This window comes from Saccopteryx leptura, chromosome 9 (assembly GCF_036850995.1).
Source record: "Saccopteryx leptura isolate mSacLep1 chromosome 9, mSacLep1_pri_phased_curated, whole genome shotgun sequence".
NCBI classification, from domain to species: Eukaryota; Metazoa; Chordata; class Mammalia; order Chiroptera; family Emballonuridae; genus Saccopteryx; species Saccopteryx leptura.
Genome location: NC_089511.1, coordinates 1,294,952 through 1,311,747, shown reverse-complemented (window position 1 = coordinate 1,311,747; position 16,796 = coordinate 1,294,952). Strand labels below are relative to the sequence as shown.

Sequence of the window (16,796 nt, the reverse complement as noted above, 5' to 3'; positions counted from 1 at the left end):
CCCAGAGTGAGCCACGGGTGCCGGGTGCCCGGCACCAAGAACTGGCTGGCGTTTCACTTAGTCCCCTTTGTCCGCGGACCGAGTGCTTGTTCAGCCACTTAGTCACCTCCGCACCCAGGAGGCACCAGTCAGGTAGCCCAGCGTCTATGATGCCTTTACTCTTCCACACGGAGAAGCGGGAGGAAACACCACTACCGCGGCCTCGTGTACAACACCGGCGGATGTGGCCACCCGATATATATATACAGACAGACAGACAGACAGACATGTATGAACCACAGCACAAACGAAGGAGGGAAGGGGGATGTCAGAAAGGTGGACACTCCGCCCAGTGAAAACTACTGGGACACCTGCCCTTGTCCCTCTCACACGTGTGTCCCTGTCCCCCCTTCTACAGATCTTCTTAGGCAGAGGAGTCACCACCGCTGTGGCCGAGGTCTCGTGAGGCTTCAGCCTGTCTTCACCCACAGGGAGTCAGGCCGGTTAACTTGTGTTCTTTGTGTCTGTGGTGGGCGACCTGTCCTCCTCGTCTCTACCCTGGTTCCCTGTGCTTCCTTTGTACCCAGCTCGCCCTGTGCTCCAGGCAAAGCTGGCCGGGCGGGGCCTGCACCTGCCCGGAGTCTACGGCGGCTGGATCAGGGAGACCCAGAACGATTTCCAAGTAACCCTGTCTCACGGGAACTGCAAGAGGGGGGCTCGTATCACTGAGATAAAACACTCAGACGTCAAGCTGACGTGGCGTCCTCGCGCAAACAGATGACCTCGGACACGGCGGCTCCCTCCCTCCGGGCCTGCTCCTCGAGACAGCGGACCCACGTTCACCCCCTCCCTTCTCACAGGAGCAGTGATCCAGGCACCGAGAAACCGGAATCCCGGGCTACATGTGCACGTGCAGAACCAAACCCTCCCCTCTGCCCTGTCCTGTGAGTCGCCAGCACAGACGCCTGGGACCAGCTGGAAGAACAGGCAGGGGACCTGAACACGGCTCAGGAGAAAGGCCGGGAGGAGCTTCTCCAAACTGGAAGGCCAGGCCCTTCCTCCTTGACTTTGTCCTTTTTAAGAGGAAGCAAATTTCAGTCTGATTGCAGCGGCACAAACACTGGGCATTTTTCCTGTGACTTCACAAACCAGCCTCTCTCAGAGGCTGCCGTGCTGTGGAATTGCTCTGGCCGACATGAGCCACGTGCTTTCCTGGTGATTATTTGGAAACGGGGAGAGGAATTACCCTCACTGCCCGTCTCCAAAGAGCCGGGTCTCACGGGGGACAGGGAGTCCTCGTGGCCCCCCCGAGCCATCTCACTGTGGCTCACCAGACCCAGCCAGGCATCCACCACCTCGCTGGGCCAGGCGCTGCCAGCAACAACCGCTACGTTGTCAGGGAACCCCCAGTCACACCCAAGAGCTCCGAAGGGAACACTCAAGGACCCCAGGAGTAATTTGAAGTCAAAGTCGTCCGTGTCCTGGAGGTCCAGCTCTGAATAAGAATACCTCCTCCAGCCACCTGGACAGGGGAGCCCTCCGTAGGCATCCAGCAAGCCGACGGGAGGTATCTGAGCGCCCCTCTCTCCCTCTCCCCCTCTCCCTCTCTCCCTCTCTCTCCCTCTCTCACCCCTACTGGGCTCCCAGCGCAATACGGAAAAGGTGGACGTACCCCTGAGGTGCCACCCCAGGACCCCCCAGGGTGCTCGGCAACGAGTCCCCAGAACTTCCGCATCCAGGGAGCTGGAGGTGGAGCCCCCCGAGTCCTGAGCCAGTGCGCTCCGAGAACCGAGTCCCCACCCCAAAAGAGAGTTGCTTTCTGCCTTCTCCTGAATTCTAATATCCAGGCCTTTTCTCCTGATAATTTTAGAAGTCCTGCTATTCTTTGGGAAGAGAATGGTGTGAACACCGAGCAGAGCATCCAAAAATAAAGGAGAGGCTGTGTTTCAGGGCGTGTAGCCTGTTTAACAGAGAAGCAACTCCAGACACGCCAGCTCCCCCTCGTCCTTCAGACCTTCTCCGACTTCTCCGGAGTATCTCAGCTTCAGGAAAGGCAAGGCTGTACTTCCTAAGACACGCATGTGTTTTAGACCGAAACGGGCACCCGGCATTATTTCTGGGTTTGTAGTTGGGGGTCCGTTCAGAAAGTGATGCTGGGTGAGCAGAGGGGATGTAAGTCACGAACGCACTTCCTGGGGCCACTCCAAGATGGGTCACAGATCTTCCTCTGGGACCAGGAGCATGTCCCCTCAGCGCATGTCCCCACAGGGGAAGGGACAGACACCGGGCTCTTCCTGTGGACCCCGAAGGTGGACTTCATGACATGCTTTTCAAGCCTCCCACCTTTATTTACACAACCAACTCTTGTTATCTAGGAACTTCAGTTGTTCCAGGCCCACCACGACTGCAGACGGGCCTGGGGTCCATCCAGCCGGGTCAGCGGGGTCCCCTCCAGTCCCCCGGGCCCGAGGCTCTTCTGCGTAACCCCACGTGCAGGCCGGGGGGGGCCGGAGCCCAGAGGCAGAGCTGTGGCGACCACCTGAAGACCCCAGCCTGGGCCTTCTCCAGCCAGGGAGGCTGCGGACTTGTGACGGAAAGTTAGAACTCTGTGTCAGGCCCTCCGTACAAACAATAAATATTACTTCTGCTCATAATCGGGACTTTTCTCCGGCGGCGTCTCTGAATGTTGAACCTTTTTCAATTAATTAAAAACTATGCACTGCGGAGTGCATATTTTATCAGCCTTCAGCTGCTTAAGTGTCCAGAAAAGACCAGGCAGTTTTTCTTTCTTTCTTCCTTTCTCTCTCTCTCTCTCTCTCTCTTTTTTTCCAGGCAACCCAGAGCAAGTACTTGCAAGGGTCATATCTTTTTAATTATCTTTTCTCCCTCTGATTAATTATTCCGTCTGACAATAGCGTGTTTCTAATGCTATTCACCTGCCTTTGATGATTGACAACTTTTCTGTCTGATTCAGAGCAAACAGCTGCTGCCACAATCTCCTAGCAACCGGGGGGTGATGGATGAGCCCCGAGATGGATGGCTGCAATAAATCATGTCTCCAGCCACAAAACTGAGGAGAGGGGATAAGAAGAAAAGCGGACAAAAAACAAAACAAGATTTCTTCCCATGAGTGCACTCCGTTCCTCACCAATTATACCTGAAATGGACTTTGCACCTATTAATAGCAAAGTTTTTCTAATCAGTGAAAGCGGGCCGGTGCCGTTTGTATCAAAGGTGTTTACAATGGTTCCTGCAAATGGGCACTTGTCCTCCAATTACGGCCCCGGTGCCAGGGCAGAGGACCCAAGTTTCGCTCTCCTCCAGGAAGTCTCAGCGAGACACACGGTCGCCTCTCTGCAGTCAGGTGCGACTCCAGGCACCCACGAAGGCTCTACGTATGGTTTCACCTGACTCTTGGCGGCAGCTGGGCCACCGAAGGGTGAACTCTAAGGCGTGCTAGCGTGCAGAGCGTCAGGCCGCTCACACTGCACGCAGACAGGCCCACCCGAAGCTGCTACACTTCCACCTTCACACGTCAGGGGAAAAGTTTGTTCACGCGGCAGCCATTCCACCCATTCCAGACTCTCATCTCTCCGGATAAAAAAAACGACCAGATCTAACTTTCTGTCCCATCGTTTTTAAAATCCACACTCTGAAGTCGCACAGGAAGCCCCGTGTCTCAAGAGCACGCCCGGATCAAGCCCCACGTTCAGCAGGACGCCTGCCGGTTCCATGTGCGCGATGGGGGCTCCTAGTGGAGAGGCGGGAGAGAGGCGGGCAGGTCCTCTGCCTCCTCCTACGAGGGCGGCCAGCAGGCCCGGCCGCCCTGGCCACGGCCCCTTCCGGGAGGCAGCAGGCAGGTGGGGCGTCCCCGCGTCCCCGAGCGGACGGCCGGGCCTGGGAACAGCTGTCCACATCAGTCCTGGCCGGGGTCCACTGGGGGCCCGGAGGGGGACGGAGCGCAGACACAGCAGGGGAGGAGGCTGCTGGGAGCCGGGGCAGAGAGCGGCAAGAGACCGTGTTTTATCTGGAGTATTCCTGAGCGGGGGAAGGCGAGTTTCTTCGTCCTCAGCCTGGTGACCGGCCAGCCGGCGTTTCCTGCGCAGTTACCCTGTGCTAAGCTTTCCAGAGACAGGTTGTCTTAGTTTTTGTTGTTTGGGTTTTTGGGTTTTTTTGTTTTTTTTTTTTAAAGAATCCCACAAAGTTTTTAAAAAGCAGCCCAGGGTCCTGGCTCTGGGGACGACAGCTCTGTTTCTATTCCCAGGTCTCCCGCGTGACCGTCCCTGTCAGGGGAGGGAGAGAGGTGAGATCCTGCTCGCTCTCGAGTCAAACGGATACTTCATTTTTCCCTGTGTCCTTGAAAATTAGTCAAACTTCACCTCCCCCCCTCCCCGTCTCTGGGGGGGTGTTTTCTGCTCTGTCGGTGGGAGGGCCTGGGTCCGGGCAGCCACAACGTGAGCCCAAGGCCGATCGATGGACACACACACACGGGCCCGGCCCTGCCCCAGCCCGTCCGGCTCTCCCGTTACAGGTTTACACGGCAAGTCTAAATAATATTCACCATGATGAATGGCACCCCGGGCCGGGCTCCCTCCATCCATCTTCTCCTGAGGAACATCCATCTTCAGGAACGCATGTTTGAGTCATGTGGAGCCAGAGACCTGAGATTCATCGACACCACCCCGCACCAGCCGGGGGCCCTGAGTGATACCTGTCAGCCCCGGGCGTCTGTGCCCCCCCACACACACACACTCCCACCCCCAGGGAAGGGAAGAGGGCAGAGGAGACACGCAGAGGGCACAGGACAGCGTCAGAGGCCCAACAGCGTGGTGGCGCAGGTCAAGAGAGAGAACACGGCCTCTTGGGCGCCTCTGCCCACCAGGCCACACGGCCGGCCGGCAGGCAGGCAGACAGACAGGCGGACGGACAGACTGGCTGACAGCTGTGGCCGGCGTGGGCGGGCCCGTCCGCGCCGGGCCCCTCCCCTCTCCCCTCTCCTCCACGCCCTCTCCACGCAGGTCCCCAGCCGTGCGTTTCCTCCCGCGAGCCCCACGGAGCCGTGCGGGGAGGAGGCCGCGCTCAGCACTGGGCTTCCCTCCCTCCCCGCTGTCTGGCTGGGGCCTGCATGATAAATGACATGTGTCATTCTGTCAGGAGGGAAGGGTGGGTCAGTGATGTATGACTCCGCTGAAAAGGAAATCGACTGTTTGGCACAGCGCGGCTCTTCCCCACCAGGATCTGCTCACAACTCTGAAATGAATTCTGCGCCATCTCAAGTGCACACTCAGGGCAAGCTGACGGGAGGCCTGGGGAAGCCGCACCGCCTCCTCCCTGCCCTGCCCACCGCCCCAGGGGCAGGGGGGTGCAGGGCTCTGCCACCGGGTACCTGCGAGAGGCCAGGCGCCCCTCAGAGAGCCCCCGGCCGTGGCACGCCGCGCCCGGGTTATTAAACACGGGACGTAGAGGTGGGGGCAAAAAATAAATAAATAAATAAAGTGAATGAAGGGGGGGGGTAAGTAAGGTTCATCCTCCTTTTATTTATTTATTTTTTAATGGCAAAGGCCTGACACAAAAGCAAGATAAAAATTAGCATGTTTGAAGTAATCATCCCACAGCTTGACATCTGCATAGTAAATTTTAAAGGGAAAAAATGTGTCAGACAGCCACGAGCGGCTCCCTCCCCCTTTCATTAGCTCACTGCCAGGGTGGCACCACTGAACCTCATTATGGCGGGAGGATTTATGGAGCTGAACCCAATGGCAAAGAAAAGGCATCTGTCAATAATTGTAGGGAGCTGCACTCACAGCTTTGAAATCTCATTAAGTATGCAGTTATCAGGCATAAAGATCAAAAACATTACTCAACTCCGACAGAATCTTATGCAGGAACATTAATTAGCAACAGGCCTACAGTACAAAAAAAAAAAAAAAAAAACTAAAAAAAAAAAAAAAAACACAGACTTCCTCTCACACCTGCCCAGCCCACAAACCTAAAGCAACACTCCCCCTCCCGCCCGAAAAAAAATAATTCCCAGCATCTGAGGCTGATCAAGAACATGAAACGAGAGACAGAGAAAGGAGGAGAGGGAGGGAGGGAAGGGGTGGGCGGAGGGGAGGGGAGGGGAGGGCGGGGAAACCAGGGGAGACAGGCTTGGCCGTGAGGAGAGAAAAGGAAGAAGCTGTCAAACTTGAGAAGGATGTCAGCGCTGGCCCTGATTACAGGGCCTACGGAGTTCTCAGACCTTTTATCATCTTCGCCATCGGAACCCGCCAGGGAGACAGCCGGGACAGCTGGTGGCTGCAGCCCAGGCCCGGGGCCCGGGCCTGCTCACCTGGCAGGCCGGGAGCAGCCCAAGGCCCAGCGCCCAGGAGGCAGGCCTTGCCGGCCCCTGGGCTGCCCTGCCCTGCTCTGCCCGGGTCGGGTCCGAGGGAGCTGTGGCTAGACCCAGCTCCTCCGAGGGAAGGGCTGTCAGGGTCCGTCTCCCGTCTCCCACCAGCCTGACACACCTTTTCTTCCTCCCACCGGCCTCTGGCCACCCCTTCCCGCACACACATTTTTCTCCTATTTTGTTTCTGTGTTAGACTAATTTATCTACTCGGTCACTTAAAACACACGGAGGAATGAAAATGAATGTGCAGAATTCACATCCAAACTGGCAGGCTAGCTCTGGGTCCTGAGCCCCGTGTCCCTGTCACAGGAGGGACAGGGCAGGGCCGAGGACGGTGTTGCCCAGGTCCCTGTGCGCGCCTGACCCCGGGACGCGCGCCGGGAGGAGCTGAAGGGCAAGCTTCCTCTCCCACCACACCCTCCACCACGTTCTGTGAGCTGCATTGGCAGAGAATCACTTACACATGTTTGGAACCCTTCCACGAGGGCTGTGTGATTGGAGTCTCAGGCAAACTTCTCTCATGTCCTACGGTGGCCTGGATCCGGGACAGGAGAAGGATCCCAGTGTGTGTGTGTGTATGTGGGGGGGGGGGTTCTCAAATATCAGTCAGGTTCCTAACGGGGAACCACCTCCCCGGCATGTCATGCAACAGGCTCCCCCACAAAAGGTGTAGAGCAATAATGATCACAAAGCACGTATTTTGTGCTAATTTCTCTGCTGCACTGAGAGGGAAAGGTGGCTTTCTCTGCTTCCCTATAAGCACAGGCTGGTGTTCTCTCTCTCTCTCTCTCTCACACACTCTCACACACACACACACACACACACACACACACACTCAGGGCGCTTCCCGTAATCCTCACCGGGATATGACATCTTCTGCGCCCCCGTTCCCCCCCCCCCCGCACACTCCCACCTCACGCTATGCCCACTTCTGAAGTGCTGACCTCTCCCCTCCACAGAAAAGAACAGTCACCTTTTCGTAATTAGCCACCTCCTTAAGAAAAAGGTCGTTAAGATTCCCGGGCAGCCAGCGTGGAGCTCCCTTCTAAGCAAGGCCCACCCTTTCGAAGGAAGGACTCCCCTTCGGAATATCAATCCACGAACAACCGGCACGAAGAAATGGTCACCTCCGACCAGAACGAGCGAAGACCACTCGTCCGTCTACCAAAGGGGCTTGACGGGAAGGAAATTTAGCAGGAGTGTTACAATAAGGTGTTTATATTTTTTTTTTATATGCTTACCACATTACCTTTATTATGTGTAACATCAAAGTGATTATAGCAATTACATCTAACAGAATTAATTACAGAACTTCCCATCATCCTGGGATACATAATGCATCAGAGGCAAGCGGAAGGCAGCCTCCTGACTGGGGTGACTCTCAGTGGCCTGTGTCTCTCCGAGCAGCAGTGCCAAACCAGCCGCGGCTCACAGCAAGAACAGGGCCCTGGGAACCAACCGAGAGGGTGAGCAGGAAACGAGGTCTATTTTCCTGACATGAAGTAACACTTCTGCCTAATGATACGTTGGCACTGTTGGACATATAAAATCAATTTAATTTTTAAGTGTCAGTCTTTTCGAAGGGGGGCTGGTTAATCCACAGGACCACTGTGACTACATGGGGGGGGGGAACACAGGGGTGGAAGTCTTACAAGTCTTTACGTATGCAAAATAAATTCACTCAAGGCTTCATTAATATTAATTTAAATTCAAAACCCATTTACATTAAATTGTTCATTAAAAATTGCCTATTTTATGCAACATGCATTTCTCAAAGAAGTCAGAGGCAGCTGAACACAGAGGAACCAGGTTTAATGATGGGGACGGAGCATCAGAAGGAAGCGAACATCCCAGCGGCTTCACCCTGTGCTGCCCACCGGCCCCTGGGTCTCCGCTGAGGTCGGGTTCCAGCGCCCAAGCCTGTGCTGCCCACCGGCCCCTGGGTCTCCGCCGAGGTCGGGTTCCAGCGCCAGGAACAGACATGCAGAGGGTTGCGCCTTCCACTAGCGGCAGCCGGCGGCCATGACCTTCCGGTCGACCCCGGGGTAGGGAGACTACGAGAGCAGCCAATCCCAGGCTGGGCTCCGGACCAGAGCGGACTCCAGCTCACCGTCCCAGCTGGACACACAGAGCCTTCCGAGTCAGGCCTACTTTTTTAAAAACTGAGTGTTCCTTAGCCCTGGCCAGCGCCCATCTTGGTCTAGAATTAATAGTTTCTCTGTCCCCTGCGCCCCGTCCCCTCCCCCCCCCCGACCCCACAATCCTGTCTTCTCAAAGCGAGGTACAATGACGATGACAACAAGTTGTGAGCCCCTTGCTGCCTCTCCCCCGAAAACAGTCTGAACGCACCCTGTTCCCCAACAGCTGCTCTGAATGAAGAAAACACAACCATAATTAATAACATGTGTCCTGACAGTACGAATTAATAATTTATCATTAAAGCCCAAACAAATTGAACGTCTTCTTCCAGAGCCTCACCTCGGCCCCTCGGAGGAAACGAGGTGAGGAGAGGGTCAACCCACTGGGCCAGGTACCGTGACCTTTACGGAAACGCTTTCTCGCCCCTTCAACACCTCTCTTGGGCCGCTCTTGCTGAAAGACTAAAATAATTTACAGAATAGAAAGTAATTAAACCCAAGAATCTAAGTGCTGATCGAATCAAGTGTATGCGCTTGAAAACGTCTTCTTTTTTAAGTGGAGCTTATAAAATATTCAATATTTGGCGAAGGACACTATGTAATCTTTCTAGTAAAGACTCCTGAACCTAGAACATGATAGGTCACAAGAAGATTATATTCTATTTCTGTCTTTCTTTTTTTTTTTTTTTACTTCCAAGAATGTATAGCATTACTCCAGTCACAAACAGTAACCTGAATTTTTACATCCATCTTTAACACAAATGTTGAAAAATTAGAGAGAGCTACCAAGTCTATAGATCCATTCCTTACAATTCAGGTGGAAAAAAGAAAAAAAAAATCCGTAAGGGAAAAAAAAGAGAACAAATTCATAGCCATTGTTTAGTAGGATTTAAAAATTAATTTAATGACTAACTGCAAATACTGGAAACGAGAATTAATCTGTCTGGATTTTTTTTAAAGGCTTACAGACATTTAAATGCATGTATCGGGACACTTTATCAACCTAACATAAAATTGTCATCTTATCTTATTATATGACTATTTTATGCATGTGTCAAAGAATTTAAGAATGACTGCCTGTCTATTGAGTCTAATTACAAGTGCACATTATCCGTCTGCATGTAGCAGTCCCCATCATTGTTACCAAATACAATATCTTGTATTCACCTTGCGTTTTCAACTTCAGACAGAGAAACCACAATTTGGAGGAGAAGTAACACAGACAGACACACACACACACACACACACACACTCGCACACTCGCACCTGAGTGGGTCCGGGGGCAGCGCCCCTGCCCTGGGCTGTACTGTTTCCCTCCATGGCTGAGGGGTGACTGCTACCGAGTGCAACAAAATGGCTTAAGGAGAACCTGGCTCTCTAACTATGAACACAGACGGGGAGACACGCACCCTACTTTTTTTTTTTTTTCTTTTCAACTACAAGACCAAAGCTATTTTTACAGTTTGTCCAGTGACAGGCAGGAATAAAAATGGGCTGGCAGGAAAGCCGCCCAGACTGCACGCAGAATAGCTGTGACCTGCTCACGTTACCGGATTAAACATGGCTGTGCTGCACCAGGACCCAGGGGCTGCGGCCCTCCCCCTGGCTCCCGCCGGCGTCTGCAGCCCTGGCTGCCCCACCACACAGACACGGGGGGACCAGGGGGGACCGGGAAACACACACAGCGAGGGGCAGGCACGCGGCTGCCTGCAGGGATGGGCCCTCCTTTTCCCAGAACCCCCCGGAGTGGAGGGGGAAGCAGGAAGGATTTCAGTGCTGGGGTCTCACCTGGGTTTCCTGGCCGTGAGCAGTCACCTCTCATTCTAATCACTTTACAAAAACCATCTTTAGTAAAAAAAGAGGGAAAATGCAGACTTGTGAGGCAATTTCGGGAGTAACTGCTGATACATCAGTTATTGACTGTCTCGCTGCCGTTTATGAGCGCGCTCAAGGCAAAACTGAGAACAAAATGACAACATCAACCGCTCGCAATCAAGTGTGGCCCTGGAGAGCACTGAAGCCGTAACTGACAGTTGTCAGGATAATGGGGGCACAGCAGCCAATTCTGGAAGCTTCTCTCCCCGTGCGGACGTCCAGGGAATATCCTCGCCTCCTGCCCTCTTTGTTTCCTCTTTCATCTTCTTGACTTTTCCTTTTTTAAAAGGCTGCCGTGTTTCTCGCATTTTGTAGGAAGGGGGGAATCACAGAGCGCCCACAGCAGCCCGTCGCCTGGCCGCAGGGGTGGACACCTGTCCAGGGGAGAAGCCCGCAGCAGGGTGGAGAGGAAAGACCTCCCCAGGACTGAGCCGCAGGGCCCCTCCTGAGTGCTCCAGGGCTTCCCGAGGGCGGGGAGAGGCCGCTCCCCGGAGCTGCCCGGCAGGCACGTGGACAAGACTCGGGGAGGAGAGGAGAGTGGTCCTGGGCCACCCACACGCCCGCGTCTGCTGGCAACGTGAACCCTCGTCTCCCTGCCACCGCAGCCACCCTGCTCCTGGGGGCACGCGGCCATCTGCTACGCCAGCAGGCTCGAAAGGGTCCAAACATGTTTAGGAAAAGTCAAGATGCTTGAAGGTTCACCTTGGGGACAGCACCACCTGAAAAACCCACGGAAAGGCCCATCTCGTTGGACGAGTGACACTCCAAAGGTCAGTGGTAAGTTGTTCATGGAGGAGTTTTTGAAAGTTTATAGGCCATGGCATTTTATGGTTTTACATTTTCCCCCCAGAAAATGAATATGAATGAATCAAGTGTTATCAGCTAATAAGTGTTGCTCTAATTATTTTCCTGGTATTTAAAAAAAAAAATTTTTTTTCTTTTTTAAAAAAAGCACTTGTTTAAAAACAAACACTATACATACACAGGGGAGAGTCACACTCGAGCAGGGATAACGGTCCCTCTGCCTGTGGGCACCGGCCTCCGCGACCCACTCCTCGGGGAGAGTCACACTCGAGCAGGGATAACGGTCCCTCTGCCTGTGGGCACCGGCCTCCACGACCCACTCCTCTCAGCTTCCGCGGGGCAGCAACCTCTGTCCAGCACAGAAGTGCAGCCCTCTGGAACCACACGCCCAGAGAAAGGACACTTCTGCCCAGGCCTCTGTGGAGCAGGGGAAGAAATCTCTCTCCCTGTGAGAAAAGACACTGGGCCACGCATACATTCTATCAGAAGAAATAAAAAAGGAGACCCTACAAGACAGAAGTCTGTCTTTTCAGGGATTGCTGGAGCCTGCGTGGGCCCCGCAGAGAGATGCTTCCACTCGGCCCAGAGAGAAAGACCTGACCACACCTGTGCGCCCGCCCTGTCTGCACACGCCGCCTCCGCCCGGCTCACCGGCTCTTGTGGTTGCTATTCTACCCCGGACCATTAAGAGGACCCTAATTCCTATGACATGATTATCCAGGTACCAAAGCCCATTTGTCACCTGCAGCAGAAAATTGAGTTAATGCACAACTAAAGGCAGCCAGGACTGTGTAATATCAACTTGATTACATCAAACTAGCTGCAAACCTAATTCTGCTGGATGACACAGCGTAGAGCTTGTCATCTCCAATCATTAAAGCTGTCAGGAATCCATCAGGTTTACAGCTAATTAGGTGAACACTAATGAAGCTGGCAAAACAACTTTTCTTTTTTTATGGCTGAGCGGACCTTTCAGTTTGGATGGGGGGGAAAAATTCTCGAGGATTCTCAAGGTTGCTGGGGACTGGATTTCCAGTTACCAATCAGCAGACATCTTCCTCTCTCTCTCTCTCTCTCTCTCTCTCTCTCTCAGTACAAAGCAATCAATGTGTCGTCACTCCCAAGGCGCCACAAAAGCAGGCATGAACCTTATAACTTGCAGCTGTGAGAATTAAAAAAGATGGGAGAAAACGGGAAGTTTCTCATCGGTCTAAACAAACAACAAAAAAAGCAAAAAATGAAATAAAATAATAAACCTCACACATCTGACTTATTGGCCTGTGCATACTTATCACCAGCCTTAATGTGAGGGTGTTGTTGTTTTTTTTTTCTCCTCCTCTCTTCTTAAATAAGTCACCCTTCAGACATCTCCCCAGTCCTCCTCCACATGTCCATTAGGCAGCGGCATTCTGATAACGTAAATCCAAAACCAGGGTATGGGAAAGAAAGAAAGCTCTCAACGCTGCCAACTTCTGATTGACCATTAAGCTATTGATGAATGTGCCTGTCAGGAAAGAGACAATTAAATCAAATATGAAACAAAGTCGTTCTGACGGGTCATTTTGATAGAGCAAAACCATTCTTCCATCTCCTATTAGTCGTGCAGTCAAGTTTTTATATAATGAATATTTCTTAACTAATCTGAAATTTCCTGGCTGGCTTTTTTAAAGGTACAAAAAAAAAAAACAAAACAATTTAGCGAGCAGATTGCTTTGAAAATGTACATTTCTCTCTTATCTAATATTTTTAGCAGAAGGTTATCGTATTAAAAGTGTCGGATTGGCAAGGTGGGAGAGAAAAGCGAAACCAACCGTGGAGCGAGTTCTACACCCAGTGTAAGCTGATCACATGGGGCTTGTGGGGCCGAGGCACACTGACACCTCACGACGGGCATCCACAGAGAAAGGAAAATATTCCGGAGACTGGAAGGAGTCCAACACCCTCCTACTGCCCAACTCCGTGCAGGAACCCTCCAAACTTCCAGAGGTTCCTGTGGGTAGGGAATCTCTTTCTGCAGCTTGGAATCCAAAGTAGAAGGTGGTATGATCAAGAAGCATAAGCCAGGAGCTGACTTGAGAGGCGGCACCCTTCCTGGAGCCACTGCTGGGATGTTCAAACTTCCTAACTGTGGGGCCTCACTGGCACAGAGAGCAAAACCTGGATTCTAATGCCCCAAACCAAAGCTGTTTCATTCTAAGGGTTCCTTAAGACACAAACAGGAAAGTACATTTCTGAGAGAAGAAAGACTAGCATTCCCTCCCTGTGCCCCTCTCTAAGGAGTTCAGGGCACTGCCAATGTGTGAGCTCCACGGACAGTGCAGCTGGCACCGTGGACCTGACCAGGAGCCATGACCACAGACACGACACCCTCACCAAAGACGGGCCCCAGGCCATGTCCTGACCCCTTCACGCGGCCTTCCCTTCTTCCACCAAAGGAAAAGAACGGAAGAGAAAATGAAAGAAAGAAGCCTCCCTTAGCTCTCCGGTTCAGGCAGCCTCTGAACCTCAGCACATCTGAGTGTTACTCATCAAAATACATCCCGTCCATATGTGGTCCTCTCAGCAACCAGCCCCAAATCCCGAAGTTGCGCTGACAGGGCCCTAGTGACGTCACGGAGCTTGGCCTCACCATTGCCAGTGATTTATTGATGTTTATTGGGAATGAATAGATCAAAGGCTGCAGCATGACAGGCAATCAATCAGTCATCAAATCAAGGGTGGCAAGGGGCCAGCACCCCTTCCTCCAGCAACATGCCCCCAACGGACATTATTGCAAAATAATGTTATGTGTGTGGGTTGGGTTTGGTTTTCAATGAGGCTTTTTCCAGAAAAGAAAGAAAATAAAATAAAAAGCTTAGTCTTAACAGGAATTGACACTCCTGGCAAAAAAAAAAAAAAAAAGAAGAAGAAAGTACTCGGACGCGTCCCAGAACTAAGTGCCAGGAGGTGACAGGGTGGGAGAAGCACTGTCAGGAGGGGTGGGGGTCAGGAGAGACCGCCAGGGTGAAGGGAACGCCAGCACCTCACACGGACTTGACAGTCATCTGACAATACGCAGACCCTGTGCGCTCTGGTTTCCACCACTGAGCCCGGTTTGGGCCCAATAAATGAAGACTCAATCCGGTGAGCGGTAAGGTGGCCAAAGGGGACTGTTCTCTCACTGGGTGGCTCTTTCGCCAAGGCAGACACCGGACAAGTCCCTCATCGTCCAGCTGCCGGAGGACACAGAAGGAGTCCCAGGGAACTCAGGTGACCCGCCTGCCCCCCACAGAACGACACAGAAAAGGGCTCCTTCCCATCCCTTCCATGGCCAGAGAACTGAGGGATCAGGAACCGCCTGGCTGCTGCTGCCCGATGCCCCAAGTGGGTGCGAACAGGACGCGGGCAGAACGCGGCGGGTGTCCGGGATGGAGGGGGGGGGGCGCCGGGTCCGCGAGGCGGGCGCACGCACCCGGAGCGGGGAGCCCGTGCCCGGAGTTACTCTGCGCGGGCAGAGGCAGGAGCGAGGAGCCGGGCGCGAGCCGGGTCGCCGCCGGCAGGAGACCCAGAGAGCAGAGGAGGAGGACGGAGAGGAGGAGGACGAGGAGGAGGAGAGGAGGAAGGGAAGCGGCTCGTACCTGCTGCGCGCCGGGGCGCCTGCTGCTTCCTCCTCGGCATGATGCTCCTGCGCCGACTGCCGCCGCCGCCGCGCCGCCGCTGCCGGGCTGGGGAGCAGGAGGGAGGGGCGGCGGGCCCGCGGGGGGGCGAGGCGGGCCGGCTCTCAGCCTCCCCCCCGGAGAGGAGCGCGGCCGCCCGCAGGATGCCGCTGCGCCCAGGCTCTCCGCGTCCCCCCCTCTCTGCGCTCCGCCGCGATCCCGAACGTGCGGAGGGAAGGAGGAGGGCGGCGCGGGCGGCGCGGGAGGGAGGAGCGCGGGGGGGGGGGGGGAGGACCGCGCTGCCGGCGGAATGGGAAGTTTGACAAATCGCTCCGGAGGCCAGAGGAGGAGGGGGCGGGGAGGAGCAGCGGCCCTGCCCCCCCCGCCCCCCCTCGCCGGGTCCCAAGACGAGGTGCGCGGGGTTCTGACCCGGGGGGGGGGCGGGGAGAGGGGGGAAGGTGGGCCCCGGATGGGAGGAGGAGCTCCGAGCTGCCCCGGCCGGTGGTGCCCCGGCCCCCGCCCCCCGGGCAGAGGGTCAAGGCGCGAGGGGCGCGCCGCTGCGGCCGCGGCCGCGGCCCGGGGCTCAGCGGTCCAGTCTTCTGCCCGCGGCGCGGCTGAAGCGGCGGCGTCGGCAACAGGCAAGCTTAAAGGAAAAGGAGATGATCGTGTCACTCGCGGCCCGCGGGGGCGCGGCGCCCCCGCACTCGGCCCTCGGCCTCTCCGGGACCCCCGCCCAGTCCGGGGACGGGGTGCCGCCCCTCTGCCTCCGCCCCATGCGCGCTAGCAGGGACGCGGCGCGGGCCCAGCGGATTCCGTCCCAGGGCGCTCGCTTCCGCCCGCCCCCTCCCCACCCGGCCTCGCCCCCTGGCCGCCCCAGCTGCCCCGCCCGGGCCTCTCTGCTCTTCACCCGCCGCGCCCCGAGCCCCGAGCTCAGTCCTGGGCCGGGGCCGGCACCCCTCGGGGATGCCAAGGCCGCGGGCGGGCGCCCTCGAGGGAGGAGGCGGCCGCGGGCTGGAGTGGGTGGGGGCTGCTCTCAGGCCCCGCGCCACCCGATACTCCCCCGGGACCCACGGCCGCCACTTCCCCCAATTTTTTTTTATTTTTTATCCCGGACAAACTTTCCTGGCCCGTCCCGGGGGTCGCAGTGGGAGGGGTGCCTGCAAGTTTCCTTTCCAGACCGGGAAGATCGCGGTCCCCTACAACGCCCCTCGCCCCCTAGGCGCCTGGCCGCGCCCCCCATCCCGGGCATCCGCGAATCCGAGGGCGGGACAGGGGCGGGGGAAGGCGCTCGGGCTCCCCAGCCCATCCCCCGCCCCGGGCGCCGCCGAGTAGGGGGCCACCGCTCCCAGCACCCAGCCTGCCCGCGGTCCTGAGCGAAAGAAATTGGTTATTGATTGGGCGATCGGGTCGCCTTGACTCCGGGCCGGCCCCGCACGGGGAACCTGGCAGAGCTGCGGTGGCAGCGGGGCGGGGCGGGCTCACTTACGGGCGGCCGCGAGGGTGCGAGTGGGCCACGGCTCACGGGGACGACGCCCCGGAGGCGGCGGCGGCGGAGTGGGAGCCGGAGCCGCGCATCGATGCGCTGCGGGCTCGATTGCGTCTCCCTGGGCAGCTCGCGGGCCGGGAATGGGGCGGCCGCGGCGGGGCTGGCTTCGGGCGCTGCCGGGCGGCGGTGGCGGAGCGCGGGGGCGGCCGCCGGGCCCACTGTCCACTGTCCCGGGGACGCCGCTGCTCCCAGGGGCGCCTACTGGTGCTCCGGGCACCCCCGGGGCCGCGTCTGGCTGCGCGCGGAGGGCGGGGGCCCGCGCCCTGGGACTGACCGCCCGAGCGCCCCGGGGCTGCCAGCCCGGCCTCTTCCTTCCTCCCTTCCTTTCTTTTTCCTTTTCTTCCTCCCTGCGTTTCTTTTACAGCCTGCTTTTCCCTCTTCTGCCCCCTTTCCTCCTTATTTTCCTTTTGTGATTGTTTTCGCAAGTTTGT

At 56.1% G+C, this 16,796-nt stretch overlaps 1 protein-coding gene across 1 annotated transcript in view; it reads right to left on the bottom strand.

The window, feature by feature from the left end:
• Positions 1 to 15,035, bottom strand: part of TSHZ3 (teashirt zinc finger homeobox 3) — a 69,387-nt gene extending 54,352 nt beyond the window's left edge. Inside the window, exon 1 of the mRNA XM_066349378.1 lies at positions 14,802 to 15,035. Within this exon, the coding sequence (XP_066205475.1) occupies positions 14,802 to 14,841 (40 nt within the window). The 5' untranslated portion in view covers positions 14,842 to 15,035. The remainder of the gene's footprint in view (positions 1 to 14,801) is intronic.
• Between the last annotated feature and the right edge of the window lie 1,761 nt (positions 15,036 to 16,796).